The following is a 27135-nucleotide window of genomic DNA, read 5'->3' as shown; positions in this document are numbered from 1 at the left end:
TAATGGAAAAAGACCTCTAAATTTATTCCAAACTAAAAAAAGGCAGGTCATGAAATTCGTTGTCCAAAAATGAAAAAAATGTCTGAATTGCTTTTGGTTCATTTGCAAAAGTCTAGGGAGGGGTGCTATATTCATTGATAGTAAACTGGGGGTTAAAAGCTAAAAAAAAAATACCCTTAGGGGTTCACAGAGCTCACCTGTTTCCACTGCCAATTGGGATGGGGGAGTTAAAGTGGCAACTTTTGCAGTAGCACGATGTCCACACTTAAAGAAGCACCATCCTAAAATATTAAAAATAAGCGTAGTGGTGGGGATTGAGCTTCACTAATGTCTTTTCAGTCATTCACCGTGAACATACAGATGTGTTTACACAACAGGGTTTATTTACCAAAGAAGGCGTTTGCAGCTCCAAGAACAGCTTTAATCATCCTATATAAAGCATATTTAATTCAGTAAGATTGAACTATGCTTTATGTAGGGTGAGTCTGGCCCTCTTTTAGAGAATAAACACCAACTTCTATCATTTCAGGTCAGTCTCTACTTGGGCTTGGGCTTTCTACGCATACCTGCACATTACAGTCTCCTTTATCTTGTGCATATTATTGTGATTCAGCATTTCCTAATACAGACCATGCCCCTTTTCTGGATACTTTTTAATTCAGTTATGTCCATATAGATGTTTAGATTGAGTCATGGAAACAGTATTATGCAGAGATATCTTAATTTGGTTGCCTGGAAAAGTCAGACAGTTAAGCAAAAGAAAGATATCCATAATAAATGAATGCCAGTGAAAAGCAAGAGGACTGCGCAATGATGCTGTCTGTTACCACAACCGTGAAATGTAATAGGGAGCTATGCCTTTTCAGTGTTTCATTTGAGCAGTTAACCATAATGTCAGGCCTCCGGTAAGCAGGTCAGGTAGGAGCACAGTTGCAGGGGATACCTGGGGCTCTGTTTGTACCCAACAATACATAATACTGGACAGGAAGGTACAGACAGGCTAAGAGAAAACACATACACAACTGGATATTTAAGAAACAGTCTATTTTGTGCTGGCTGATTAGGTAATCTAACAGGGCAAGGTTAATACCCAAGTAACATGGTTCAGCTCTCCAGAATAATTACTAACTGGTGCTCCTGAGAGGGAAGGGTGGCTGCTGGTAGGCATGATTGTAGGTATAGTTATTAGATAGTCCAGGTTGGCAGGGTGGAATCCAGACACATACACACATACCTTCCATGGCAACCACGAAAAGTTGTTTTGCAAGTCCCTTTTGTACCCCAGACGTTTTTATGCTCACATAGCCAGGCATATCCAGCAAGAAGCGGACCAAGAAGAGACTTTTTGGAGCAATGAATGAAGAAAACGAAGGTGCAAGATCAGAATCAGAACTGCGAAGCACGGAAACAGGTACACAGAAGCGGTCAGCAGAGAAGGTAGGGAGACAGTCTGAGAGAGTGAGAATGAAAGAACCAACTAAATATAAACAAAAATTTTGAGCTCTGCTTTTTTTCCCTTTTGTTAAGTTGGGGATCCAAACTTATTTTTGGGGATTGCCAAAATATGCTAATTTTATTAAAATTGCAATTTGTATGAATCTCAACGCACATAATGTAATAGATACATCTCCAAGGTAGGAAAAAGGGGCTGTGGAGCGGTGACTTGGTGGCTGTGAAGTTTTTAGTTATTATTATCTTTATTAAAATGTCATCATAAATTTAGTAGAGTATCGGTCATGGTACGTATGAAGCGGTGGGATTTTCAATTATTATTATTTATTTAATTTTTTTAAAGAAACAAAAAGCAAGATGTAAACAAAGGCACATTCATTTGTACCTTTGACACAAAAAAGGGACACACTGAAATGGTGGAAACCAGTGTGGTAAACAAAAAAAAAAAAAAAGTCAAACATTATTTAATAAAAATATATAATTCCTAATTTAGAACTTCAAAATCAACTGTACTGCAAATAATTTTATCAAGATTAAATGCCAAGATTTCAACTTTCTGCTTTACTGTGGATAATAGGGTTGGATGTTGGCCTAAATATAATATATTGAATGTAAATGTACATATGTTATTGACCTAACTAAATGTATTTAATAATCTCTATTTTATTTTTCTTTGCATGTTGCAATCTATGTTCACAATACTCTAGGGAGGAATTTCCCACGGTAGAATTTTCTTATAAAAACCCAGCACAATGCAACCTTGTACATCCAGTGTAATGGGACAGGTCTGTTTCTTTGCACATTGTTCAGGTAATATTTTGTAATTATATCTAAATTGTAAGCAATTACATTGCTTTATGATGTATAAAATACTTTTTGTTAAAACAAGTGTATTCAGTAATTAAATACTATTTTTTAAAATTGTTTTTACAAATTACTGATATTATAACAATCTGTACAGTAGATTATATTTCCAAATAACATCTCCATGATAAGGCCATTTAGAAGTTCTGTAGCTACAATGATTTTTTTTTTCTTTCCAGCTGTAATAATGTTTCACCAATGTAAACATATGGTGTATATATATTTATTTAAATTTTAAATTTGATTACAGCACATTAAAACAAAGAAATAATACAAAGCAATCAACTACAGTTCTTGCAACAATGTGTTCACCAAGTAAATAATGGGAGTTTAAAAAAAAAAATAAAAAAAAAATGGGAAACTGGGTAAAAGAACAGTGTTACATTTTAACAATTTTGGCATTAGCAGAGGCAGACTATTGGTGTTGAAGCCTTTTTTAAGAAAGCCTATAATAAAACAAGAGGTACACTAACATTGCGTAATATGTGTGTGGTGAGGTAGATAATGTTCATGGAGGGATTGTATTTAAATTTACCCCTTATTATAACACATTGCTAGAAATCCAGAAAATAAGCAGCAAGGTCTTCTATTAATCGGATAGAAAAATAAATCTGTGCTTGTTTGTTTTTCAATCCAATGTAAACAATCTTTCCTGGCAAATATGATTAAATATCTGGGAAGAGATTGGATATTTAATTGTACTTGGGATGATATTTTGAATGCTTTATTAAAAAATCAATAGAATAGGGGGAACAGCACCCTTAAAGCAATATTAGTAGGATATTCCTTTTAATTCAACAACAGGCTCTTGGCATCTATAACTCTAGATATTAAGAGGAAGCTTCCGGTGCAGCTTTTCCTAAACATTTTTTTTTAGCTTTAGTATATGCATATTATACATTCTCTGTCGAGTATCCTGGCTGATATTTTGCTGGCAAAATGGACAAATAGTTTTTATATTGATTTATTAAGGCATGCTTTTTTATGCCTTTACACCAGTAACTGTCACCAGTTTACTAGATCCCAGTAATATGAACCTACTCCCATCCTTGTGGTCACACAAATAATACCAACCTTTCTACTATTTCCTTTTTACAGATGATTGGATGACTACTCCATGGAGAGGACCAATGAAACATCAGTTAAAGAATTCATTTTGTCAGGATTAATTGATAACCCCAATTTCAACATTCTTTTTTTTGTGGTCTTTCTATTAATGTATTTAGTAACCTTTTTCGGCAATACATGTATGATCATTTTGATTTGTTGCTCTGCTGCTCTTGAAAACCCAATGTATTTTTTTCTTTGCCATCTGTCACTTTCAGATCTATGCTATTCTTCAGTTATTACCCCTAAAATTTTAATTAATATGCTGTCAGACAGGATGGTGATATCTTTTACAGGCTGTGCTGCTCAATTATTCTTTTTTGCCTTATTTGTGGGTGCAGAATGTTTCATTGTCACCGTGATGGCCTATGATCGATATATGGCGATTTGTTACCCTTTACTTTATATAATCATTATGAACAAAAGTCTTAGAATAAAATTGGTTGTTTCAGCGTATGGTGGAGGATTGTTAACATCAATTATACATACCAGTTGTACATTCCGGTTGTCCTTTTGTGGTCCCAATATAGTGAACCATTTCTTTTGTGACATTCCTCCACTACTTAAACTCTCCTGCACTGATACTTTCATAAGTGAACTAATGATGTTTCTCTTATCCAGTGTTCTTGGAGCACTCTCTGCCGCCATTATCCTGGCTTCCTATGCAAACATTATTTCTACCATGCTGAAAATGCATTCATCCGAAGGTAGAAAAAAAGCCTTTTCAACATGTTCTTCACATCTAATGGTAGTGGCATTATTTTTTGGGACAGCCATATTTGTATATGCAAGACCAATATCCAGTTACTCAATCCAGAAGGACAAAGTAATTTCATCAATATACACTGTAGTAATTCCTATGCTGAACCCAATTATTTATAGTCTCCGAAATAAACAGGTCAAAGTTGCTTTCACAAATGTTATCAATAAAATAATTATGTAATACATTCAAAATAAACCTTTTATAATAATTTCAATACCTTATGTTAATGTGTTGTGAAAAACAAAATATCAGATTCAGGACATCATTTATATTTCCAATGAAATCTTACAATAGGTGTTTTCAGTTTACACATTAATTAAATGTCCATTTCTGAAATGTGGCTCTGAGATGTTCTTAGCACCAGTTGTTCTGACAAACAACAATGGAATATGCAATATAAGGAAATGTAGTATTATTAGTAGCAGTAGTATATAATTTACAGCAGGTGTTGCACGTCACACTTTGTTTCAACATTAAGTATCCTCTGCATCGTTTAAACATTTAAACTTCCATTGTGTTTCAATAGAAATAGGAAACAAATATATGGAAAATATTTGTTCATCTATATCTTCTGATTTCTCTTGCTGGCTACATTGTCTTAAACTTTCCAAAAACTCATGCAAGGTATTAAAGTAATGCCAGTCGACAGCTTTGTACTTGCAAAGTGCAAATGTCTGATTGTAACGTCCACTCCAACTTCAGGCAGTATCCAGTTTCTCCAGGTTTTCCTTCTTCCTGTGTTCCTGGCCTTTGCATTGTTTGGTTTTGAATCCTGTCCGAGCCGTGTGGCCTGCCATGTGCCCTATAGATGGTGCCCAAGAGAAGGACTAAGGCTAAAGTCGAGCGCAGCCCAGAACTGGATACATCATCAGCCTGTCTACGGCCATGCTCTGAATCCGACTCCTACCTGATCCGACACACAGTGTCCTTACACTGATTGATCTCTATTGTTCTTAAAGTTCCAAATTGTATAAACAATTTATTTACTTACTTATTAACTTATGCTGAAAAAGGGACATGTGTGATGCCAAAACCTTGGTTTGTCACATGGTTTTTGGGGTTAAATTAAGTTCTGTAATTGCCCAGTCATTAGTTTTTTGTTTTATATAATATTTTAAAACATTTATAAAAATTTAATTTTTTTCTTAGGATAACATTAATTGGATCAGCCTAGATCATTATAATTGTCTTTCTGGAATTCAAATGTAGCGAGGCATTCTTATTTGGGGGGAGAAAGTGATAAGGGAGGGAGAGGGGGTACATAGTGAGAAAGAGGGTAGTAAGAATATTGAATATTGAACTTTATCGGCAGCAGGGACTAATATATATATTAGTCACTGCTGCCCATACATATTAATATTAGCCCCAGTTGCCGATATATATTAATATTAGTCCCTGCTGCCGATAAATATATATATATACACATATTAGACCCTGCTGCCGGCAGCAGGTATAGATCAACACATTAACACACAAACCCAGCTGTGCATGTATAGATCAATTGAAATTCATTTGTGATCTCATCACTGAAGGTATATATCAAATAAACAGAATCAGACATACAAATCATGTATTTACAGGTATACAATAATAATATATGAAACGTAGCATTGCAGGTATAGATTAAATAAATACATGGAAACAGCATTGCAGGTATTAATCAACTGAACAAGACATACAAACCCTGTATTTGCAGGTATACATAAATAATGTATGGAAACAAAGCATAGCACATATGGATCTACAGAATAACACGCAAACCCAGCTTTGCAGGTGTCAGGGACCACTTTTTCACTGCCTGAACCATCGCTTTTTCATACCTGTTGTATAGAACTCTGCTACCACTAGTGGCCGCCCTCTGGAGCACTCAGAACTCAATTACTGGGATCAGGTGTGCCTTGTTACCTGGGTTGAGCCCTAGTCCATACATCCAGCTGGGCCTTCTTACCTGGATTACCCTGCCTTTATGAACCTGCCCTGCCCTTCAGTCAGGGCCTTTGTATTGAAGTCTATGGACCTATGGTGTGGCTCTGCACCAGTACTGTTCCTGGTTCCCTGCTTTGTGTCCTTCAAAGTGGACTCCCTGCTTTGTATCCTTCCAAGCGGGCTCCGTGCCTTTTGTACCCTTCCAAGCGGGCTCCCTGCCAAAAGACTTATTACCGGTATTTTATTTTGCCATACGTTTCTTGCTTAGACTGTATTACCCTTATTTGCTGGTCCTGTTATATACATAAAATACACTGCATTACCTGGATTTCTGCTTGTGGTGTCTTTGTTTGCATAATCATGCACCGTAGGTTACAGACTGAACCCCAAGTATCCCCTACGCATGGGCTCCTACCCAACCTGATCACCCGAGTCCTGACAGCAGGTACAGATCAGTTGAAATTCACATAAAAACACGGCATTAAAGGTATATTTAAAACCCCTAAATTACAGGCATAGATCACAGGTTGCACACCCCAAAGTCAGCCCTGGCGTCCTCACTGCCCACATAGAACCTGACCAGCACTTAGATAACACACATAAGATTTGCCATCTTTGTCCCCAAATAGCCCAGCACAAGTCAACTTTGTCCCCAAACAGCCTGGCCTGTGCTATCTTTGTCCCCAAGGCTCAAACATCCTGCTAGTGCCATCTTTGCCCTCCACGGTTATACATCTATGATGCACACATACTCATTAACTTATGGTCTCCCTCGTTCAGACAATTCATCCACATATTAACTCATGCTCTCCCTCATTCAGACAATTCATCCACATATTAACTCATGCTCTCCTTTATTCAGACAATTCATCCACACATTAACTCATGCTCTCCCTCATTCAGACAATTCATCCACATATTAACTCATGCTCTCCTTTATTCAGACAATTCATCCACATATTAACTCATGCTCTCCCTCATTCAGACAATTCATCCACATATTAACTCATGCTCTCCCTCATTCAGACAATGCATCTCACTCATTCACACTTTACTTTAATTCAATATTCTTACTACCCTCTTTCTCACTATGTACCCCCTCTCCCTCCCTTATCACTTTCTCCCCCACTTCCTCCCTTATCACTTTCTACCCCTTCTCCCTCCCTTATCTCTTTCTACCCCCTCTCCCTCCCTTATCACTTTCTACCCCTTCTCCCTCCCTTATCACTTTCTACCCCTTCTGCCTCCCTTATAAATTTCTAACCCCTCTCACTCCTCTTTCCCTACTCACTATCTACCCTCTCCCCCTTTGTAGTTCACTCACCTTTAAGTCCTGCGGCCGGAGAACGTGGCTTCCGTCTTCCTGCTCTGCCGCGTCGCGCGGCTTCACTGCTGGGCGCCGGATATGACGTCATATACCGGCGCTCAGCATGAAACGCCGGCACCCCGACGGAGGTAGAGGCCTCGTGGAGGAGACTGAGGGAGGGCCGAGCGGTTGCTAGGCGCCCCTCTCTCCTCCACGTCAAAAAAAAAAAAAAAAAAAAGTTTGAGGCTGCCCGGGACTTAAAGTCCCATTGCGGGACTGTCCTGGGCAAGGGGGGGCAGTGGCGTCGCTACAGGGGGGCCCCCCCTTGCCCCCCTGTAGCGACGCCACTGCTCTGCAATACAATATATTTTGACATCGTGTCTACTGGACTAATACGGCTTCACCCATTTACATATATATATATATATATATATACACACACACACACATTTGTATTTTCAACATATGTGTTATCACTATGATTTGTGGTATTTATTATTTCTTTTATATTCATAGGTTAAAAGAAAAGCTTTATAAGAATAATAAAAGCCACCCAGGCAGGAGAAGGGAATATATGATGTCTACCACATTTTGTGCATGAAGCATTCGAATGAAAACATGAAAAATACTGGTTACCCAACTCAGCTATGGATGACTTGCTCAAGTCAAGGAAGGCAAGTTGGTGAGATGACTTTACACAATTTAATGAAGACAACCTGCTCTGATTTAATTAGAGCTCACTTATGGTAGGATTGATACAGGTCATTTCACAAACAAATTAAATTGCATTTTAGACTATGGATAACTGCCCCCAATACAAGACTAAAAAGTTTGTAGGTTTTAAATAGAAAACATGAAAGCAATAAAAGTAAATAGCAATGTAAAGTGATAACAAAGGCAAGCCCACAATGTATATCTAAGCTGTGAAATTTAGACTCAACTTCATTTTAACAGTTCAAGTTTAGCTGTCGACTAGCTTACTGTATTCTGACTTTTTTCAGTGCCTCTTTTACATCTTTATTCCGCAGGCTATAGATGATAGGGTTCAGCATGGGTATAATTACTGTATAAAATATAGATACCACCCAGTCCTCGTTCATAGAGTATGAAGAAGTCGGTCTCAGGTATGTGAATAGAACAGGGAAATAGAACAAAGCAACACAAGTAAAGTGAGAAGCACAGGTGGAGAGACACTTATACCCACATTTTACAGAATGGGTTTTAAATAAGGTAAATAGAATGCATGTATAAGATATTACTATACATAACAATGAGCCAACTTCAATGGAACCAGCCACGATAAACAAGAAGAGTTCATTTAGAAATGTGTCTTGGCATGATAATTTTAAGATGGGAATGAGATCACAATAGAAGTGGTTTACCTGTCTTGCACAAAAAAGTGGTACTCTGAAGGCACAATATGTATGTATTAGTGAGTTGATAAATCCTAGGGTATACACAGTGCAAACGAATTTTAGGCATTTTTTATTGTTCATAATGAGAGAATAATTCAGTGGTTGGCATATGGCTATGTATCTGTCATAAGCCATAACCGCAAGTAACATGGCTTCCGAACTAGCCAGCTCAATGAAGAAAAACATTTGTGTAGCACAACCAGTGATGGAGATTGTTTTACCCACATAGATAATATTAGCCAGACTATTGGGTGTAATAGTGGAGGAGTATAGAATATCTACAAATGATAGGTTAACTAGAAAAAAGTACATAGGTGTTTGTAGACCAGGAGTCATTCTAATCAAGGTAATAATAATGGTATTACCCAGGAATGTTACAACATACACCAATAAATACAGCAGAAAGAACGGAATCTGAAGTTTTGCGTGAGTAGTGAGTCCAGAAAGAATAAATTCAGTGATACAGGTTTCGTTACTGCGGTCCAGTTTTTCAAACATTGTCCCTTTTAAAGAAAAAATACTGTACATAAAAAAGCATAAGGAGATTAATTATATATATACTTTTAAAAGATAAAATGTCAATTTTTAAATTATTTACATTGGGTGTATTGCCACATGTTTGGATCTTAGTCATTAAAATGATCCATCTTGGTTTTCTGGGAGATTGCAACCTATAGTAGTCACTAGTAAGAGATTGGATAACGTTTGTTAGAAATAAAGCATGGTTGTTAACACAGATGCAGTTTTACTTATTAAAAAAGAAAAACCATGATTAAAAAATGAAATAATTTAACTTATTTTAAAAAATTACTTAGTTAATTTCTTTGTATAATTTTGTTTAATGTATATGGGATATGTCACATAAAATATATATAAATATCTGGGGATTTCCTAAGCAAAAACATTAATTTGTGTAAAAAAAAAAAATCCACAAAAGATACCATAAAATTCTTAATTTTATGAGGCTCGTCTCTTCTTATTTGATTTGTAGAAATGTATATTTTATTAAGTTTTGAAATTACACAATTATAGCGTAGAATAATGAACTTTATGAACTTTAGAATCGGCTGCCATTTTTTTTTTTTCCCTCACAAATAAAACATTTTAATAGTTTAAATATAATATATGATCAATGGAACATACAGCTAGCACCACTCTTTATAAAAAATGCTTAGTGATTGTGGAGCATAAAAAGAAACAAAATGTAATTTAGTAAACCAATAATGTTTTAAGCCAATTAAGTATTTGTTAAATACTAGAAAAACACTTTTGAAAAATTAGACATTTTAAGACTATTTCAGAGAAGTTAGTTGAAACAACAGAAGTCGTTATAATTTATCATTTATTTATTAGGATGTCTGGTATCCCAGATAAACTGGTTTATGTGCATTTACCATGTCACCTTATTGTAAATAAGGAAACTGAATCAAAACATTTTTGTTAAAGAATCCTAGTTTTTACTTACTAACTTGTCTGATAATATGACATTTTTTTTAAATTAATCTCATACTAAAGACACTTAACATAGAAAAGTAATGTGTATGTAATAAAATCAACCAAAAATATTCTATTTCTAATATTTTAGCAGTTTATCTTATAATTAGATCAGTATACCTGAACTTAAACACTCTGTTAAACACTCTGTTTGAAGTCTGTGTTGCTTGCAGCTATTGAGATGCAATAAGTGTCTGTAGTTTATATATATATATATTATTTGTAAATTAATTTATATATTTCTACAATCCTTTGAGATTATGCTGTTTTGTCCATAAGGATTACAGCTACAGAATGGTTTGTTTTTGAATAATCTAATGATTCATTTGTGAGCATTAATCTTCCTTTAACATGCTCACCTATTCATAAGGTTATGAATCTAAGAGACAACTAATTACATGTTTTATATATATGGTACAAATATTTATCGATACAACTACCATTCAATTGAGGATGAGGTTTGAGGATGAGGTTTGGGCCAAATTGACTATTTTTTTTACTGAACAAATCTATTTTTTAAAGAAGAGAGAATAAATTACTTAACAGGTTTATATATCCTATAAAATGCAACAAAAAATAAGCCTTTCTAAATTATACTTCCCTGATAGGATATGTAACCAGGGCCGGCCCTTGCATGGGTCCCGGTGGGTCCATGGGACCCAGTCGGCACTTTGATCTCTTTTTGGGGCACCATACCCAGCTATGGCAGCAGCAGTCTGCGCTGCCACTGTGGACATCATTCCCTCACCTCAGATGGCCTCCCGATCAAAGATCTCCTCCTCTTCAGTTTTTGCCCCGCAATTAGAGATTAGCTCTTGCATGAGATTGAGGTGTCTCAGTGGAGCACAGTGATGTCAGGCATTGGCGTAGGAACCCCTAAAAATCTGGGGGGATAGCATCTTTCCCTGTCAGATATCCCCTTCTTACTCCCCATCAGATATCTCTTTCCTCCCTATCCACTATCCCACGTTCTCCCCATCTCTTTTTTTGCAAACAAGTACAATAATATATAACTTAAAGACTGGTAAAAATAATGTACAATTAATACAGTAAATGTAGGGAAAAACCACTAATCTTTGTAAAGAAACAATTTTTTTTTAAATATTGAAAAATTGGACCCTGGGCAAGCATTTCCTTGGGCTCCCCTCCACGCTCCCTAGCATGCAATCACTCCCTCCACTCTGACACCAAAAAAAAGTCAGTGCAGTCCTTCCTCATTCTGACCGTGACTTCTCCCCCATAATAAGTCCCTTGTCCTCTCATTTACACCTCTCTTTTACTTACTCCCTGTAGTTCAGGTATAGATAAAATAAACAACACTTGCATGTATAGATCAACTGAATAAGACATACAAACTAGGGTTGCACCAATATATTAGTGGTCGAAATATATAGTCCGAAAGGAGCATTATCTGCGAAATTCCGAAAAAAAACCAGACGAAAATAATCATCCGCAGGGGCCAGGCTGCTTACCTGTGCATTGCTCTCACATTGTACGAGCAGCGTCTCTTGTACCGGCCATGGGAAGCAAGAACCCAGCTAAGTCACGTGAATTTATGTCACGTGACATGATTCTGCTCAGTTCCTGCTTCCCCTGGGCAGGACAAGAGAAGTTGTTTGCACAGAGTGGGAGCAACACAGAGGGAACTAGCAGGGCCCCTGCGCAAGTCTGCGAGCAAGAGATATGCAGTTCAGGTAAGGGGGTGGGGGAGGTTTTACGAATGAGTATCACGTGATTGAGGAAATTACTGAATTAATGCTTGTGAATGAGTAAATGAATGAGTGTGTGTGATAGCATGGATGTGTAAGTGGGGGGGCATGGCATAGAGCGGCTGTAAGTGATGTGCAGACCCCATACTGCTGGCAGCATCAATACACAAAGGGGGCAGCTAGCCAGGTATTGGCTGCTTGTGCATGATAGGCGTGTGATTGCTGTTAGCAATCATATATATTTAATATAGCAATCACACTTCTATCATGCACAAGCAGCCAATACATGCCGAAACCTGGCTAGCTGCCCCCTTGTGTATTGATGCTATATGTGATATATATATATATATATCATTTTTTTGGCCAATTTTGCTGTGAACCACACTTTTATTACAAGCAAGTAACACACCAAAATTGGACAGAAAGATTCAATAACAATATTGATATATATATGATTGTTAACAGCAATCACACTCCTATCATGCCCAGCCAACCAGTACATGCTAAAACCTGGGCATGATAGGAGTGTGAATAACTCCTATCATGCTAAATCAGCCAGTAAATGCTGGAATCTGGGTATGCCTGGGCATCATAGGAGTGTGATTGCTGTTAACAATTATATATATATATATATATATATATATATATATATATATATATTACACTGCTCAAAATAATAAAGGGAACACTTAAACAACACAATGTAACTCAAAGTCAATCACACATCTGTGAAATCACACTGTCCCCTCAGGAAGCAACACTGATGGACAATCAATTTCACACGCTGTTATGCAAATGGTACAGACAACGGGTGGAAATTATAGGCAATTAGCAAGACACCCCCAATAAAGGAGTGGTTCTGCAGGTGGTGACCACAGACCACTTCTCAGTTCCTATGCTTCCTGGCTGATGTTTTGGTCACTTTTGAATGTTGGTGGTGCTTTCACTCTAGTGGTAGCATGGGACGGAGTCTACAACCCACACAAGTGGCTCAGGTAGTGCAACTCATCCAGGATGGCACATCAATGCGAGCTGTGGCAAGAAGGTTTGCTGTGTCTGTCAGCGTAGTGTCCAGAGCATGGCGGCACTACCAGGAGACAGGCCAGTACATCATGAGACCTGGAGGAGGCCGTAGGAGGGCAACAACCCAGCAACAGGACCGCTACCTCTGCCTTTGTGCAAGGAGGAGCAGGAGGAGCACTGCAAAATGACCTCCAGCAGGCCACAAATGTGCATGTGTCCACTCAACCGGTCAGAAACAGAGGGTTGTATGAGGGCCCGACGTCCACAGGTGGGGGTTGTGCTTACAGCCCAACACCGTGCAGGACGTTTGGTATTTGCCAGAGAACACCAGGATTGGCATATTCGCCACTGGCGCCCTGTGCTCTTCACAGATGAAAGCATGTTCACACTGAGCACGTGACAGACGTGACAGAGTCTGGAGACGCCGCGGAGAACGTTCTGCTGCCTGCAACATTCTCCAGCATGACCGGTTTGGCGGTGGGTCAGTAGTGGTGTGGGGGGGGCATTTCTTTGGGGGGCCGCACAGCCCTCCATGTGCTTGCCAGAGGTAGCCTGACTGCCATTAGGTACCGAGATGAGATCTTCAGACCCCTTGTGAGACCATATGCTGGTGCGGTAGGCCCTGGGTTCCTCCTAATGCAGGACAACGCTAGACCTCATGTGGCTGGGGTGTGTCAGCAGTTCCTGCAAGAGGAAGGCATTGATGCTATGGACTGGCCCGCCCGTTCCCCAGACCTGAATCCGATTGAGCACATCTGGGACATCATGTTTCGCTCCATCCACCAACGCCACGTTGCACCACAGACTGTCCAGGAGTTGGCGGATGCTTTAGTCCAGGTCTGGGAGGACATCCCTCAGGAGACCATCAGCAACCTCATCAGGAGCATGCCCAGGCGTTGTAGGGAGGTCATACGGGCACGTGGAGGCCACACACACTACTGAGCCTCATTGTGACTTGTTTTAAGGACATTACATCAACGTTGGATCAGCCTGTAGTGTGGTTTTCCATTTTGAATTTGAGTGTGACTCCATATCCAGACCTCCATGGGTTGATAAATTTGATTTCCATTGAGAATTTTTGTGTGATTTTGTTGTCAGCACATTCAACTATGTAAAGACGGAAGTATGTCATACGATTAGCTCATTCATTCAGATCTAGGATGTGTAATCTTAGTGTTCCCTTTATTTTTTGGAGCAGTGTATATATATATATATATATATATATTGTTATTGATTTTTTTTTGTTCAATGCTGGTGTGTTACTTTTAATAAAAGTGTGGTTTTTTGTTTTTTTTAAATGAAGGGGGCGTCAGTTTCGGCTTCGGCCAAGTGAATCCTAAATTTTTGCATTTCAATTGGGCCTCTCTTCTTCTTGCACTGGGTTCATTATCGGTCCCCCATGCATGATTTCCTGAGGGGATCCGCCCCCCCAGGTTCCTATGCCCATTTTGTCAGGTGCTTTGTGAACCACACTGTTAATCCAGCCAGACCAGCCAAATCACTGTGATGGTAAGAGCCATATTTGAAGTCCTTACAGTACCACTCATACTCATCATGTAGCATTATTTTACATATAAAGGATCATTACACCAACAGGGACTTCTATGACATCGCATTCTAAAGACAGACATTTATATATAGTTGGTCCCCCCTTCCACTCCACTGGGAAGGTTTTCCACAAAATGTTGGAGTGTTTCTGTGGGAATGTTTGCACATTCATCCAGTAAAGTATTTGCGAAGTCAGGCGAGAACCCAAAAGAACCCAAAGGGGTTGAGGTCAGGGCTCTGTGAAGGCCAATCAAGTTCTTCCATACCAAACTCATCCAACCATGTCTTTATGGACCTTCCTTTGTGCACTGGGGCACAGTCATGCTGGAATAAATAAAGGCCTTCCCCAAACTGTTCCCACAAAGTTGGAAGCATAGCATTGTCCAAAATGTCTTGGTATGTCCCTTTCAGATGCATATATGTATATATTAACATATGTAGTGTCGGAAATGGGATATATTTGGGAAAAGGGGATTCCAGGTGCCGACACACCTTTGTCTAGGGGTAAATACCTTAAATCCACGTAGCTCGAATAATCACAAAAAAATGCTTCTTTGATAAGAAAATGGAGGGTTTAACCCCTTCATTCCCCTATAGACGTACCGGGACGTCCAAAAAACGCCTATTAAGAACCAACAGGGACTTTTATGACATCGCATTCTAAAGACAGACATTTATATATAGTTGGTCCCCCCTTCCACTCCACTGGGAAGGTTTTCCACAAAATGTTGGAGTGTTTCTGTGGGAATGTTTGCACAACGACAGCCTGGACTCCCCACTGACAGCAGAAGCCTGCATTGCCGGCTTTCTGCTGTCCGATCTCCTGTAACAGCTTCCGGCATGAAAGCCGGTAAGCTGTAAACTGCCCTTCCGGGTTGCGTCACTGCTGACATAACCCGGAAGGTCATCGGAGGACAGGATATCCCCGCAGGCACAGAGACGCTGCGATCTCTATGCAGGTCTGTGAGGACCTGCATAGGGATCACAGTGTGATCGGTGCAGGGGGATCGCGGGGAGGGGAGTGAGAAACCATCTCTCTCACTCCCCCTCCCGTCCTGTAACAGAAAAGCAGGAAAAAAAAGTAAATTCATTAAAAAAATATTAAATAAATCATTAAAATAAAATAAATAATACTAAAAAAATTTATAATGTGAGCTGTGATGTCATTGTGACATCACTGGCATGTTCAGGAGGTCCCTAAGAGGACCTCTAACCATTTCTGTGTTAAAAAAAAATATAAAAAATACAAATAAAATGTAAAAAAATTAAAATTAAAAAAAGAATTTAAAAATATATATAAAAAAAGATAATAAAAAAAATATAAAAAAACCTTACTTTCCATTGCCCTAGCATAACATCTAGCCAGTTTAACCCTCCTGCCCCCGTTCACAACCCCCAAACCCGTTAAGCCATAGGCATAAAAAGTATACAAAATTGTACACCTTATAGTATGCTCCCTGGTGCTGGGAAAGTCTGGAAAATCTATATAAATTATGTATTTCTGAAATCAGGACACCTGAATTGATAAACTTGGAGGGGATTTTCCATCACTTTACCTAATTTTGTGAGGATTCAGAGGGAAAATGTAAAAAAAATTTATTTTTTTTTCTAATCTTCGCTAGTTTTTACTAAATTTCTCATTCTAAATTTTCAGCTAATCATCCAACTATGGTATCAAACGAAAGCTCAATCTCTCCTTGAAAAAACAATATATAGTTTACATGGGTACACTATTCACAGGAAAAGAAGAATAATCGCTAAACCGACATACCCCAAAAATGGAAAAATTGCTCCGGGCTTTGAGGTACCAAAAACCCCTGGGATTGAAGGGGTTAATACTGTGATGAAGCCTATGAAGGCTAACGCACACAGGGTTACATTGGTAATGAATATGTATGGTAACAAGGATGCAACAGAGATTTCAGTAACTGCAACAAGAATGTAAAGATTGTAACAAGCAGGGCCGGCCCGACAATGGAGCCAAGTGGGGCAACCGCTCCAGGCGGCACTTTGCCGCCCCAAGCCCTTATTTTTATTTTTTTTTAAAGCAAAAGAGAGAGAAAGGGGCGCCGAGTGGTTTTCGCTTACCAAGCTGTCAGTACCCGCTCGGTGCCCCTCTCTCTCTCCTCTGCGGCGAGTCTTCCTGTTCGGTCTCGGTGCCGGCTTGTAATGCTGAGCGCCGGAAGATTTCCGGCGCTCAGCATTACAAGCCGGCACCGAGACCGAACAGGGAGACTCGCCGCAGGACTGCTGAAAGGTTAAGTACAAAGGGGGGGGGGGGGCGGCAGGGACGGAGGGAGAGGAAGGGTAGATAATGGGGGGGGCGGCAGGGACGGAGGGAGAGGAAGGGTAGATAAGGGGGGGGCGGCATTTTAAAATTCGCCCCAGGTGGCATTTTGCCTTGGGCTGGCCCTGGTAACAAGGTAACAAGTTCTTATAGGGACAATGACATCATGTTTACAATGTAATATCAAAAGCCTAAACAAAACCAAACACACTAAACAAAAGCTTCAGGTTTCTTTTACAGATCTTATCACACATTATTTACAAACAGACAATGCAATATATGATTTACAGTTGCCCTTTGATGTGGGCTTCAGGGGGCTACATTTGCACTTAAATACGTCTCCACCTGTCATCTCTGTGAGCATGTGAATTCAACTGGCCAAATGTTGTTTAGTTAGGTCACTTTAACTCCTTTTACACCTATAATGCCTGTAATACACATTTTAAATATAAATATATTATAATGCTCCCTAAGGTGTCTGTATGCATGCTACCTCCACATGTAGCTCTGCTGGGCTACTAAAAAAAACCACTGAAAGTAATAAACCCTAACAGTAAAGAAACTTGTCTTTTATACAAGAGAGCAGGTAGTTATGCAATATTTTGGATGTTAGAGTGTGAGCTTTATTGGTGAGCTAAATTACATGAGATTGTGAGCTTTATTGGCAAAATGAATTATATTACAGTGTGAGCCTTATTGGAGAACTGAATTACGTTACACTGCAAGCTTTCTTGGTGAAATGAATTACATTACAGTGCAAGTTTTATTGACAAACTGAATTACATTAGGAGCGTGCTTTTTTGGAAACCTGGGCTGATGTGCATACCTGAGAACTTGTGGGCTCCAGCTATCCACCCTTGGGTGGTCCTGCTGATGTCGATGGGCGGTCCAGCTGATGTCAGAAGCATTCGGACCGCTGATGTCGGGGGCAGTCCTGCTGATGTCAGTCGGTGTTCTTGTTGACATTGCAGGAAACACCCCCATTTGAAGGGAAAATGGGTGGGGAGTGGGGTGAGACGCGGAGGATTCAAGATGTTCCCAGGTATGCTGATGTGGGAGTGGTTTTGGTTTGGGAGGGCAGCATTTAATCTTTTAATGAGTGAAACATCTATATTTTCCTTCTTATGAGATAATCATAATATAATACCCATTTTTGTTTATATCCATCAACTCCCTGCAACAACTGCTGCGAAGAAGGGGGAGACTCCAACAAGCAGCCACTAAGAAGGGCTCCTTCCACTTCCCAGCAGCCACTGCCCCGCAGGAGAGGAAGACCCTGCTCCATCAACGAGGCTGTGTCTTTACGCCCTCTAGTGGTGCCAGCGGAAATTACGTGCTCAGTCACACTCAAGATGGTCGAAAAAAAACCAGACGAAAATAATCGTCCGCAGGGGCCAGGCTGCTTACCTGTGCATTGCTCTCACATTGTACGAGCAGCGTCTCTTGTACCGGCCATGGGAAGCAAGAACCCAGCTAAGTCACGTGAATTTATGTCACGTGACATGATTCTGCTCAGTTCCTGCTTCCCTTGGGCAGGACAAGAGACGTTGTTTGCACAGAGTGGGAGCAACACAGAGGGAACTAGCAGGGCCCCTGCGCAAGTCTGCGAGCAAGAGATATGCAGTTCAGGTAAGGGGGTGGGGGAGGTTTTACGAATGAGTATCACGTGATTGAGGAAATTACTGAATTAATGCTTGTGAATGAGTAAATGAATGAGTGTGTGTGATAGCATGGATGTGTAAGTGGGGGGGCATGGCATAGAGCGGCTGTAAGTGATGTGCAGACCCCATACTGCTGGCAGCATCAATACACAAAGGGGGCAGCTAGCCAGGTATTGGCTGCTTGTGCATGATAGGCGTGTGATTGCTGTTAGCAATCATATATATTTAATATAGCAATCACACTTCTATCATGCACAAGCAGCCAATACATGCCGAAACCTGGCTAGCTGCCCCCTTGTGTATTGATGCTATATGTGATATATATATATATCATTTTTTTGGCCAATTTTGCTGTGAACCACACTTTTATTACAAGCAAGTAACACACCAAAATTGGACAGAAAGATTCAATAACAATATTGATATATATATGATTGTTAACAGCAATCACACTCCTATCATGCCCAGCCAACCAGTACATGCTAAAACCTGGGCATGATAGGAGTGTGAATAACTCCTATCATGCTAAATCAGCCAGTAAATGCTGGAATCTGGGTATGCCTGGGCATCATAGGAGTGTGATTGCTGTTAACAATTATATATATATATATATATATATATATATATATATTACACTGCTCAAAATAATAAAGGGAACACTTAAACAACACAATGTAACTCAAAGTCAATCACACATCTGTGAAATCACACTGTCCCCTCAGGAAGCAACACTGATGGACAATCAATTTCACACGCTGTTATGCAAATGGTACAGACAACGGGTGGAAATTATAGGCAATTAGCAAGACACCCCCAATAAAGGAGTGGTTCTGCAGTTGGTGACCACAGACCACTTCTCAGTTCCTATGCTTCCTGGCTGATGTTTTGGTCACTTTTGAATGTTGGTGGTGCTTTCACTCTAGTGGTAGCATGGGACGGAGTCTACAACCCACACAAGTGGCTCAGGTAGTGCAACTCATCCAGGATGGCACATCAATGCGAGCTGTGGCAAGAAGGTTTGCTGTGTCTGTCAGCGTAGTGTCCAGAGCATGGAGGCACTACCAGGAGACAGGCCAGTACATCATGAGACCTGGAGGAGGCCGTAGGAGGGCAACAACCCAGCAACAGGACCGCTACCTCTGCCTTTGTGCAAGGAGGAGCAGGAGGAGCCCTGCAAAATGACCTCCAGCAGGCCACAAATGTGCATGTGTCCACTCAACCGGTCAGAAACAGAGGGTTGTATGAGGGCCCGACGTCCACAGGTGGGGGTTGTGCTTACAGCCCAACACCGTGCAGGACGTTTGGTATTTACCAGAGAACACCAGGATTGGCATATTCGCCACTGGCGCCCTGTGCTCTTCACAGATGAAAGCATGTTCACACTGAGCACATGTGACAGACGTGACAGAGTCTGGAGACGCCGCGGAGAATGTTCTGCTGCCTGCAACATTCTCCAGCATGACCGGTTTGGCGGTGGGTCAGTAGTGGTGTGGGGGGGGCATTTCTTTGGGGGGCCGCACAGCCCTCCATGTGCTTGCCAGAGGTAGCCTGACTGCCATTAGGTACCGAGATGAGATCTTCAGACCCCTTGTGAGACCATATGCTGGTGCGGTAGGCCCTGGGTTCCTCCTAATGCAGGACAACGCTAGACCTCATGTGGCTGGGGTGTGTCAGCAGTTCCTGCAAGAGGAAGGCATTGATGCTATGGACTGGCCCGCCCGTTCCCCAGACCTGAATCCGATTGAGCACATCTGGGACATCATGTTTCGCTCCATCCACCAACGCCACGTTGCACCACAGACTGTCCAGGAGTTGGCGGATGCTTTAGTCCAGGTCTGGGAGGACATCCCTCAGGAGACCATCAGCAACCTCATCAGGAGCATGCCCAGGCATTGTAGGGAGGTCATACGGGCACGTGGAGGCCACACACACTACTGAGCCTCATTGTGACTTGTTTTAAGGACATTACATCAACGTTGGATCAGCCTGTAGTGTGGTTTTCCATTTTGATTGTGAGTGTGACTCCATATCCAGACCTCCATGGGTTGATAAATTTGATTTCCATTGAGAATTTTTGTGTGATTTTGTTGTCAGCACATTCAACTATGTAAAGACGGAAGTATGTCATACGATTAGCTCATTCATTCAGATCTAGGATGTGTAATCTTAGTGTTCCCTTTATTTTTTGGAGCAGTGTATATATATATATATATATATATATATATATATATTGTTATTGATTTTTTTTTGTTCAATGCTGGTGTGTTACTTTTAATAAAAGTGTGGTTTTTTGTTTTTTTTAAATGAAGGGGGCGTCAGTTTCGGCTTCGGCCAAGTGAATCCTAAATTTTTGCATTTCAATTGGGCCTCTCTTCTTCTTGCACTGGGTTCATTATCGGTCCCCCATGCATGATTTCCTGAGGGGATCCGCCCCCCCAGGTTCCTATGCCCATTTTGTCAGGTGCTTTGTGAACCACACTGTTAATCCAGCCAGACCAGCCAAATCACTGTGATGGTAAGAGCCATATTTGAAGTCCTTACAGTACTACTCATACTCATCATGTAGCATTATTTTACATATAAAGGATCATTACACCAACAGGGACTTCTATGACATCGCATTCTAAAGACAGACATTTATATATAGTTGGTCCCCCCTTCCACTCCACTGGGAAGGTTTTCCACAAAATGTTGGAGTGTTTCTGTGGGAATGTTTGCACATTCATCCAGTAAAGTATTTGCGAAGTCAGGCGAGAACCCAAAAGAACCCAAAGGGGTTGAGGTCAGGGCTCTGTGAAGGCCAATCAAGTTCTTCCATACCAAACTCATCCAACCATGTCTTTATGGACCTTCCTTTGTGCACTGGGGCACAGTCATGCTGGAATAGATAAAGGCCTTCCCCAAACTGTTCCCACAAAGTTGGAAGCATAGCATTGTCCAAAATGTCTTGGTATGTCCCTTTCAGATGCATATATGTATATATTAACATATGTAGTGTCGGAAATGGGATATATTTGGGAAAAGGGGATTCCAGGTGCCGACACACCTTTGTCTAGGGGTAAATACCTTAAATCCACGTAGCTCGAATAATCACAAAAAAATGCTTCTTTGATAAGAAAATGGAGGGTTTAACCCCTTCATTCCCCTATAGACGTACCGGGACGTCCAAAAAACGCCTATTAAGAACCAACAGGGACTTTTATGACATCGCATTCTAAAGACAGACATTTATATATAGTTGGTCCCCCCTTCCACTCCACTGGGAAGGTTTTCCACAAAATGTTGGAGTGTTTCTGTGGGAATGTTTGCACAACGACAGCCTGGACTCCCCACTGACAGCAGAAGCCTGCATTGCCGGCTTTCTGCTGTCCGATCTCCTGTAACAGCTTCCGGCATGAAAGCCGGTAAGCTGTTACACTGTAAACTGCCCGATCGCGCAGTTTCAAACGCGCGATTGGGCATTCCCTTCCGGGTTGCGTCACTGCTGACATAACCCGGAAGGTCATCGGAGGACAGGATATCCCCGCAGGCACAGAGACGCTGCGATCTCTATGCAGGTCTGTGAGGACCTGCATAGAGATGACAGTGTGATCGGTGCAGGGGGATCGCGGGGAGGGGAGTGAGAAACCATCTCTCTCACTCCCCCTCCCGTCCTGTAACAGAAAAGCAGGGAAAAAAAAGTAAATTCATTAAAAAAATATTAAATAAATCATTAAAATAAAATAAATAATACTAAAAAAATTTATAATGTGAGCTGTGATGTCATTGTGACATCACTGGCATGTTCAGGAGGTCCCTAAGAGGACCTCTAACCATTTCTGTGTTAAAAAAAAATATAAAAAATACAAATAAAATGTAAAAAAATTAAAATTAAAAAAAGAATTTAAAAATATATATAAAAAAAGATAATAAAAAAAATATAAAAAAACCTTACTTTCCATTGCCCTAGCATAACATCTAGCCAGTTTAACCCTCCTGCCCCCGTTCACAACCCCCAAACCCGTTAAGCCATAGGCATAAAAAGTATACAAAATTGTACACCTTATAGTATGCTCCCTGGTGCTGGGAAAGTCTGGAAAATCTATATAAATTATGTATTTCTGAAATCAGGACACCTGAATTGATAAACTTGGAGGGGATTTTCCATCACTTTACCTAATTTTGTGAGGATTCAGAGGGAAAATGTAAAAAAAATGTATTTTTTTTTCTAATCTTCGCTAGTTTTTACTAAATTTCTCATTCTAAATTTTCAGCTAATCATCCAACTATGGTATCAAACGAAAGCTCAATCTCTCCTTGAAAAAGGAGGGAGAGGAAGGGTAGATAAGGGGGGGGGCGGCATTTTAAAATTCGCCCCAGGTGGCATTTTGCCTTGGGCTGGCCCTGGTAACAAGGTAACAAGTTCTTATAGGGACAATGACATCATGTTTACAATGTAATATCAAAAGCCTAAACAAAACCAAACACACTAAACAAAAGCTTCAGGTTTCTTTTACAGATCTTATCACACATTATTTACAAACAGACAATGCAATATATGATTTACAGTTGCCCTTTGATGTGGGCTTCAGGGGGCTACATTTGCACTTAAATACGTCTCCACCTGTCATCTCTGTGAGCATGTGAATTCAACTGGCCAAATGTTGTTTAGTTAGGTCACTTTAACTCCTTTTACACCTATAATGCCTGTAATACACATTTTAAATATAAATATATTATAATGCTCCCTAAGGTGTCTGTATGCATGCTACCTCCACATGTAGCTCTGCTGGGCTACTAAAAAAAACCACTGAAAGTAATAAACCCTAACAGTAAAGAAACTTGTCTTTTATACAAGAGAGCAGGTAGTTATGCAATATTTTGGATGTTAGAGTGTGAGCTTTATTGGTGAGCTAAATTACATGAGATTGTGAGCTTTATTGGCAAAATGAATTATATTACAGTGTGAGCCTTATTGGAGAACTGAATTACGTTACACTGCAAGCTTTCTTGGTGAAATGAATTACATTACAGTGCAAGTTTTATTGACAAACTGAATTACATTAGGAGCGTGCTTTTTTGGAAACCTGGGCTGATGTGCATACCTGAGAACTTGTGGGCTCCAGCTATCCACCCTTGGGTGGTCCTGCTGATGTCGATGGGCGGTCCAGCTGATGTCAGAAGCATTCGGACCGCTGATGTCGGGGGCAGTCCTGCTGATGTCAGTCGGTGTTCTTGTTGACATTGCGGGAAACACCCCCATTTGAAGGGAAAATGGGTGGGGAGTGGGGTGAGACGCGGAGGATTCAAGATGTTCCCAGGTATGCTGATGTGGGAGTGGTTTTGGTTTGGGAGGGCAGCATTTAATCTTTTAATGAGTGAAACATCTATACTTTCCTTCTTATGAGATAATCATAATATAATACCCATTTTTGTTTATATCCATCAACTCCCTGCAACAACTGCTGCGAAGAAGGGGGAGACTCCAACAAGCAGCCACTAAGAAGGGCTCCTTCCACTTCCCAGCAGCCACTGCCCCGCAGGAGAGGAAGACCCTGCTCCATCAACGAGGCTGTGTCTTTACGCCCTCTAGTGGTGCCAGCGGAAATTACGTGCTCAGTCACACTCAAGATGGTCGGGAGATATACTGACTTTTGAAATTTGGTGCCAAAATATTCCACTTCCTATTTAAACCCCTAGAAACCTTTGGACTTTGCCTTCTGATGGTCGTGCCTATCCATAGTACACATTGTGTTTTTCTCTCCCGTTGCTGAACCTGGCTTCATTCATGTCATTGACTCCTGGTACCCTCACTTTGGCTAGTTTCACTACATTCCTGTTTCATGAAATTGAGAAAGAAAAGCAAAATCCACATGTGTTTTTTGTTCTCCTAGAGGTTTTTTACTTCAACCAAGGGATCATAATTTTTATCTGTAGAATATCTCATTAACAGATGAGATTAGATTGGATATGATCTTTAAAGTCAATACAAATGTATTTTTATTCTTGTAAACTAGCTTTTAGATATACCTTGTAGCCAACTTGATGATGGTTACTACTTTGTTCAATATATCGATTTATATCTATAGGTTTGAAGAAAGTTTTACAGGCTATGTTCTTGCCCTTATCATTATACAGAGTCAAATAAAAAACAGTATCTTCACCATAAAAAGGCACAACATTTTAATGTTATTTTAATCATTGTTATAAATATGATAACAATGATTTTAATCAATGATTTTTTTAATCAATGATTTTAATCATTGTTATAAATATACTCTAATGTAATGAAAAGTGTAAAAATTCACCACTGGAACTCTGCCCTCTAATTAGAATATCATTTATATCTCTCTGTCACAGGACAAGGTTCACCTTCCAGCCATGCTACCCCCACACATACAGTGATTCCCAAAAATGCATGTAGATGTTAGCATAGCTGTCACGAACCGAGGACACAGGTTGATAAGGAGCCCAGGTGCAGGGGATACGAGGGGCTCTGTCTGTACCCCACGATGCATTATGGTCTGGGGTTGTTACAGACAGGCGCAGGAATAAACCACAGACAACAGATCTGGATTAAGAGTTGTATTGAATGTGATGGTACATCAAGATAAACAAAGAAAGTCACTCGACTTGGCAGGAAGCCCACTTGCGGGGCACACGGCAGATAAGCCCTCTTGCGGGGCACACGGCAGGAAGCCCACTTGCGGGGCACACGGCAGATAAGCCCACTTGCGGGGCACACGGCAGATAAGCCCACTTGCGGGGCACACGGCTTGAAGCCCTCTTCCAGGGCACACGGCTTGAAGCCCTCTTCCAGGGCACACGGCAGGTTGCCCACTTGCAGGGCACACGGCAGGTTGCCCACTTGCAGGGCACTCAACCAGGGTAGTCCGCTAGTGGGCAGTCATCCTGGGAGTCGCGATGCAGGGCACTCCTATTGGGAGTCCACTTAGTGGGGCGCTGGCCACAACTCAGGAACACGGCAGGTACTGGAACAAGGCAGGTACTGGAACAAGGCAGGTACTGGAACAAGGCAGGTACTGGAACAAGGCAGGTACTGACAGGTACCGGAACAAGGCAGGTTCCGGAACAAGGCAGGTTCCGGAACAAGGCAGGTTCCGGAACAAATCAGGAACCAAACAGGTAGTCCTCAAACATTAGGTACAGGAACAAGGCAGGTACAGGAACAAGGCAGGTACAGGAACAAGGCAGGTACAGGAACAAGGCAGGTACAGGAACAAGGCAGGTACAGGAACAAGGCAGGTACAGGAACAAGGCAGGTACAGGAACAAGGCAGGTACAGGAACAAGGCAGGTACAGGAACAAGGCAGGTACAGGAACAAGGCAGGTACAGGAACAAGGCAGGTACAGGAACAAGGCAGGAACCAAACAGGTAGTCCTCCAACTTCAATGTCAAGGCCCAGACTGCAGGGCTGGGCAGGTTTATCAAGGCTGACTTGATCAGGTAAGCCACTGCAGCTGGGCCTGATAATTGGTCTGAGAGGTCCTGAATGGTCAGGGCGGCCACTAGTGGTCGGCAAATGAAAATGGAAAAACAAAGTTTGAACAAGTCCAGCTAGCGCATGGTGAAACGTGACATACCCCCACTGCAAGGAGCAGCCTCCGGATGCTTGCGGACCTGTGGTCTCTTTGTGTCTGGGTCTTCGTGTTCACCACGGATTCCCGTACTGCAGGTATCCCCGCGAACTCCTTGTATTGGCCTTGACATTCTGTCACGAACCGAGGACACAGGTTGATAAGGAGCCCAGGTGCAGGGGATACGAGGGGCTCTGTCTGTACCCCACGATGCATTATGGTCTGGGGTTGTTACAGACAGGCGCAGGAATAAACCACAGACAACAGATCTGGATTAAGAGTTGTATTGAATGTGATGGTACATCAAGATAAACAAAGAAAGTCACTCGACTTGGCAGGAAGCCCACTTGCGGGGCACACGGCAGATAAGCCCTCTTGCGGGGCACACGGCAGGAAGCCCACTTGCGGGGCACACGGCAGATAAGCCCACTTGCGGGGCACACGGCAGATAAGCCCACTTGCGGGGCACACGGCTTGAAGCCCTCTTCCAGGGCACACGGCTTGAAGCCCTCTTCCAGGGCACACGGCAGGTTGCCCACTTGCAGGGCACACGGCAGGTTGCCCACTTGCAGGGCACTCAACCAGGGTAGTCCGCTAGTGGGCAGTCATCCTGGGAGTCGCGATGCAGGGCACTCCTATTGGGAGTCCACTTAGTGGGGCGCTGGCCACAACTCAGGAACACGGCAGGTACTGGAACAAGGCAGGTACTGGAACAAGGCAGGTACTGGAACAAGGCAGGTACTGGAACAAGGCAGGTACTGGAACAAGGCAGGTACTGACAGGTACCGGAACAAGGCAGGTTCCGGAACAAGGCAGGTTCCGGAACAAGGCAGGTTCCGGAACAAATCAGGAACCAAACAGGTAGTCCTCAAACATTAGGTACAGGAACAAGGCAGGTACAGGAACAAGGCAGGTACAGGAACAAGGCAGGTACAGGAACAAGGCAGGTACAGGAACAAGGCAGGTACAGGAACAAGGCAGGTACAGGAACAAGGCAGGTAC

At 41.4% G+C, this 27135-nt stretch overlaps 2 protein-coding genes across 2 annotated transcripts; one reads left to right on the top strand and one right to left on the bottom strand.

The window, feature by feature from the left end:
- The first annotated feature begins 3433 nt into the window (after positions 1–3433).
- Positions 3434–4366, top strand: LOC149297732 (olfactory receptor 5AR1-like). Its single transcript, XM_089488247.1, has one exon. The coding sequence runs from the start codon at positions 3434–3436 to the stop codon at positions 4364–4366; it is 933 nt and encodes a 310-aa protein (XP_089344373.1).
- Positions 4367–8395: 4029 nt separating this feature from the next.
- On the bottom strand, positions 8396–9331 carry LOC149297731 (olfactory receptor 5F1-like). The gene has a single exon (XM_089488193.1). It carries the CDS (start codon positions 9329–9331, stop codon positions 8396–8398), a length of 936 nt encoding a protein of 311 aa, XP_089344319.1.
- Positions 9332–27135: the final 17804 nt, after the last annotated feature.

This window comes from Sceloporus occidentalis, unplaced genomic scaffold (genome assembly GCF_023333645.1).
Source record: "Sceloporus occidentalis isolate IW3139 unplaced genomic scaffold, rSceOcc1.0.p SCAF_37, whole genome shotgun sequence".
Taxonomy (NCBI): Eukaryota; Metazoa; Chordata; class Lepidosauria; order Squamata; family Phrynosomatidae; genus Sceloporus; species Sceloporus occidentalis.
The sequence above is the reverse complement of the archived record's forward strand: the minus strand, read 5'-3'. Positions and strand labels throughout refer to the sequence as shown.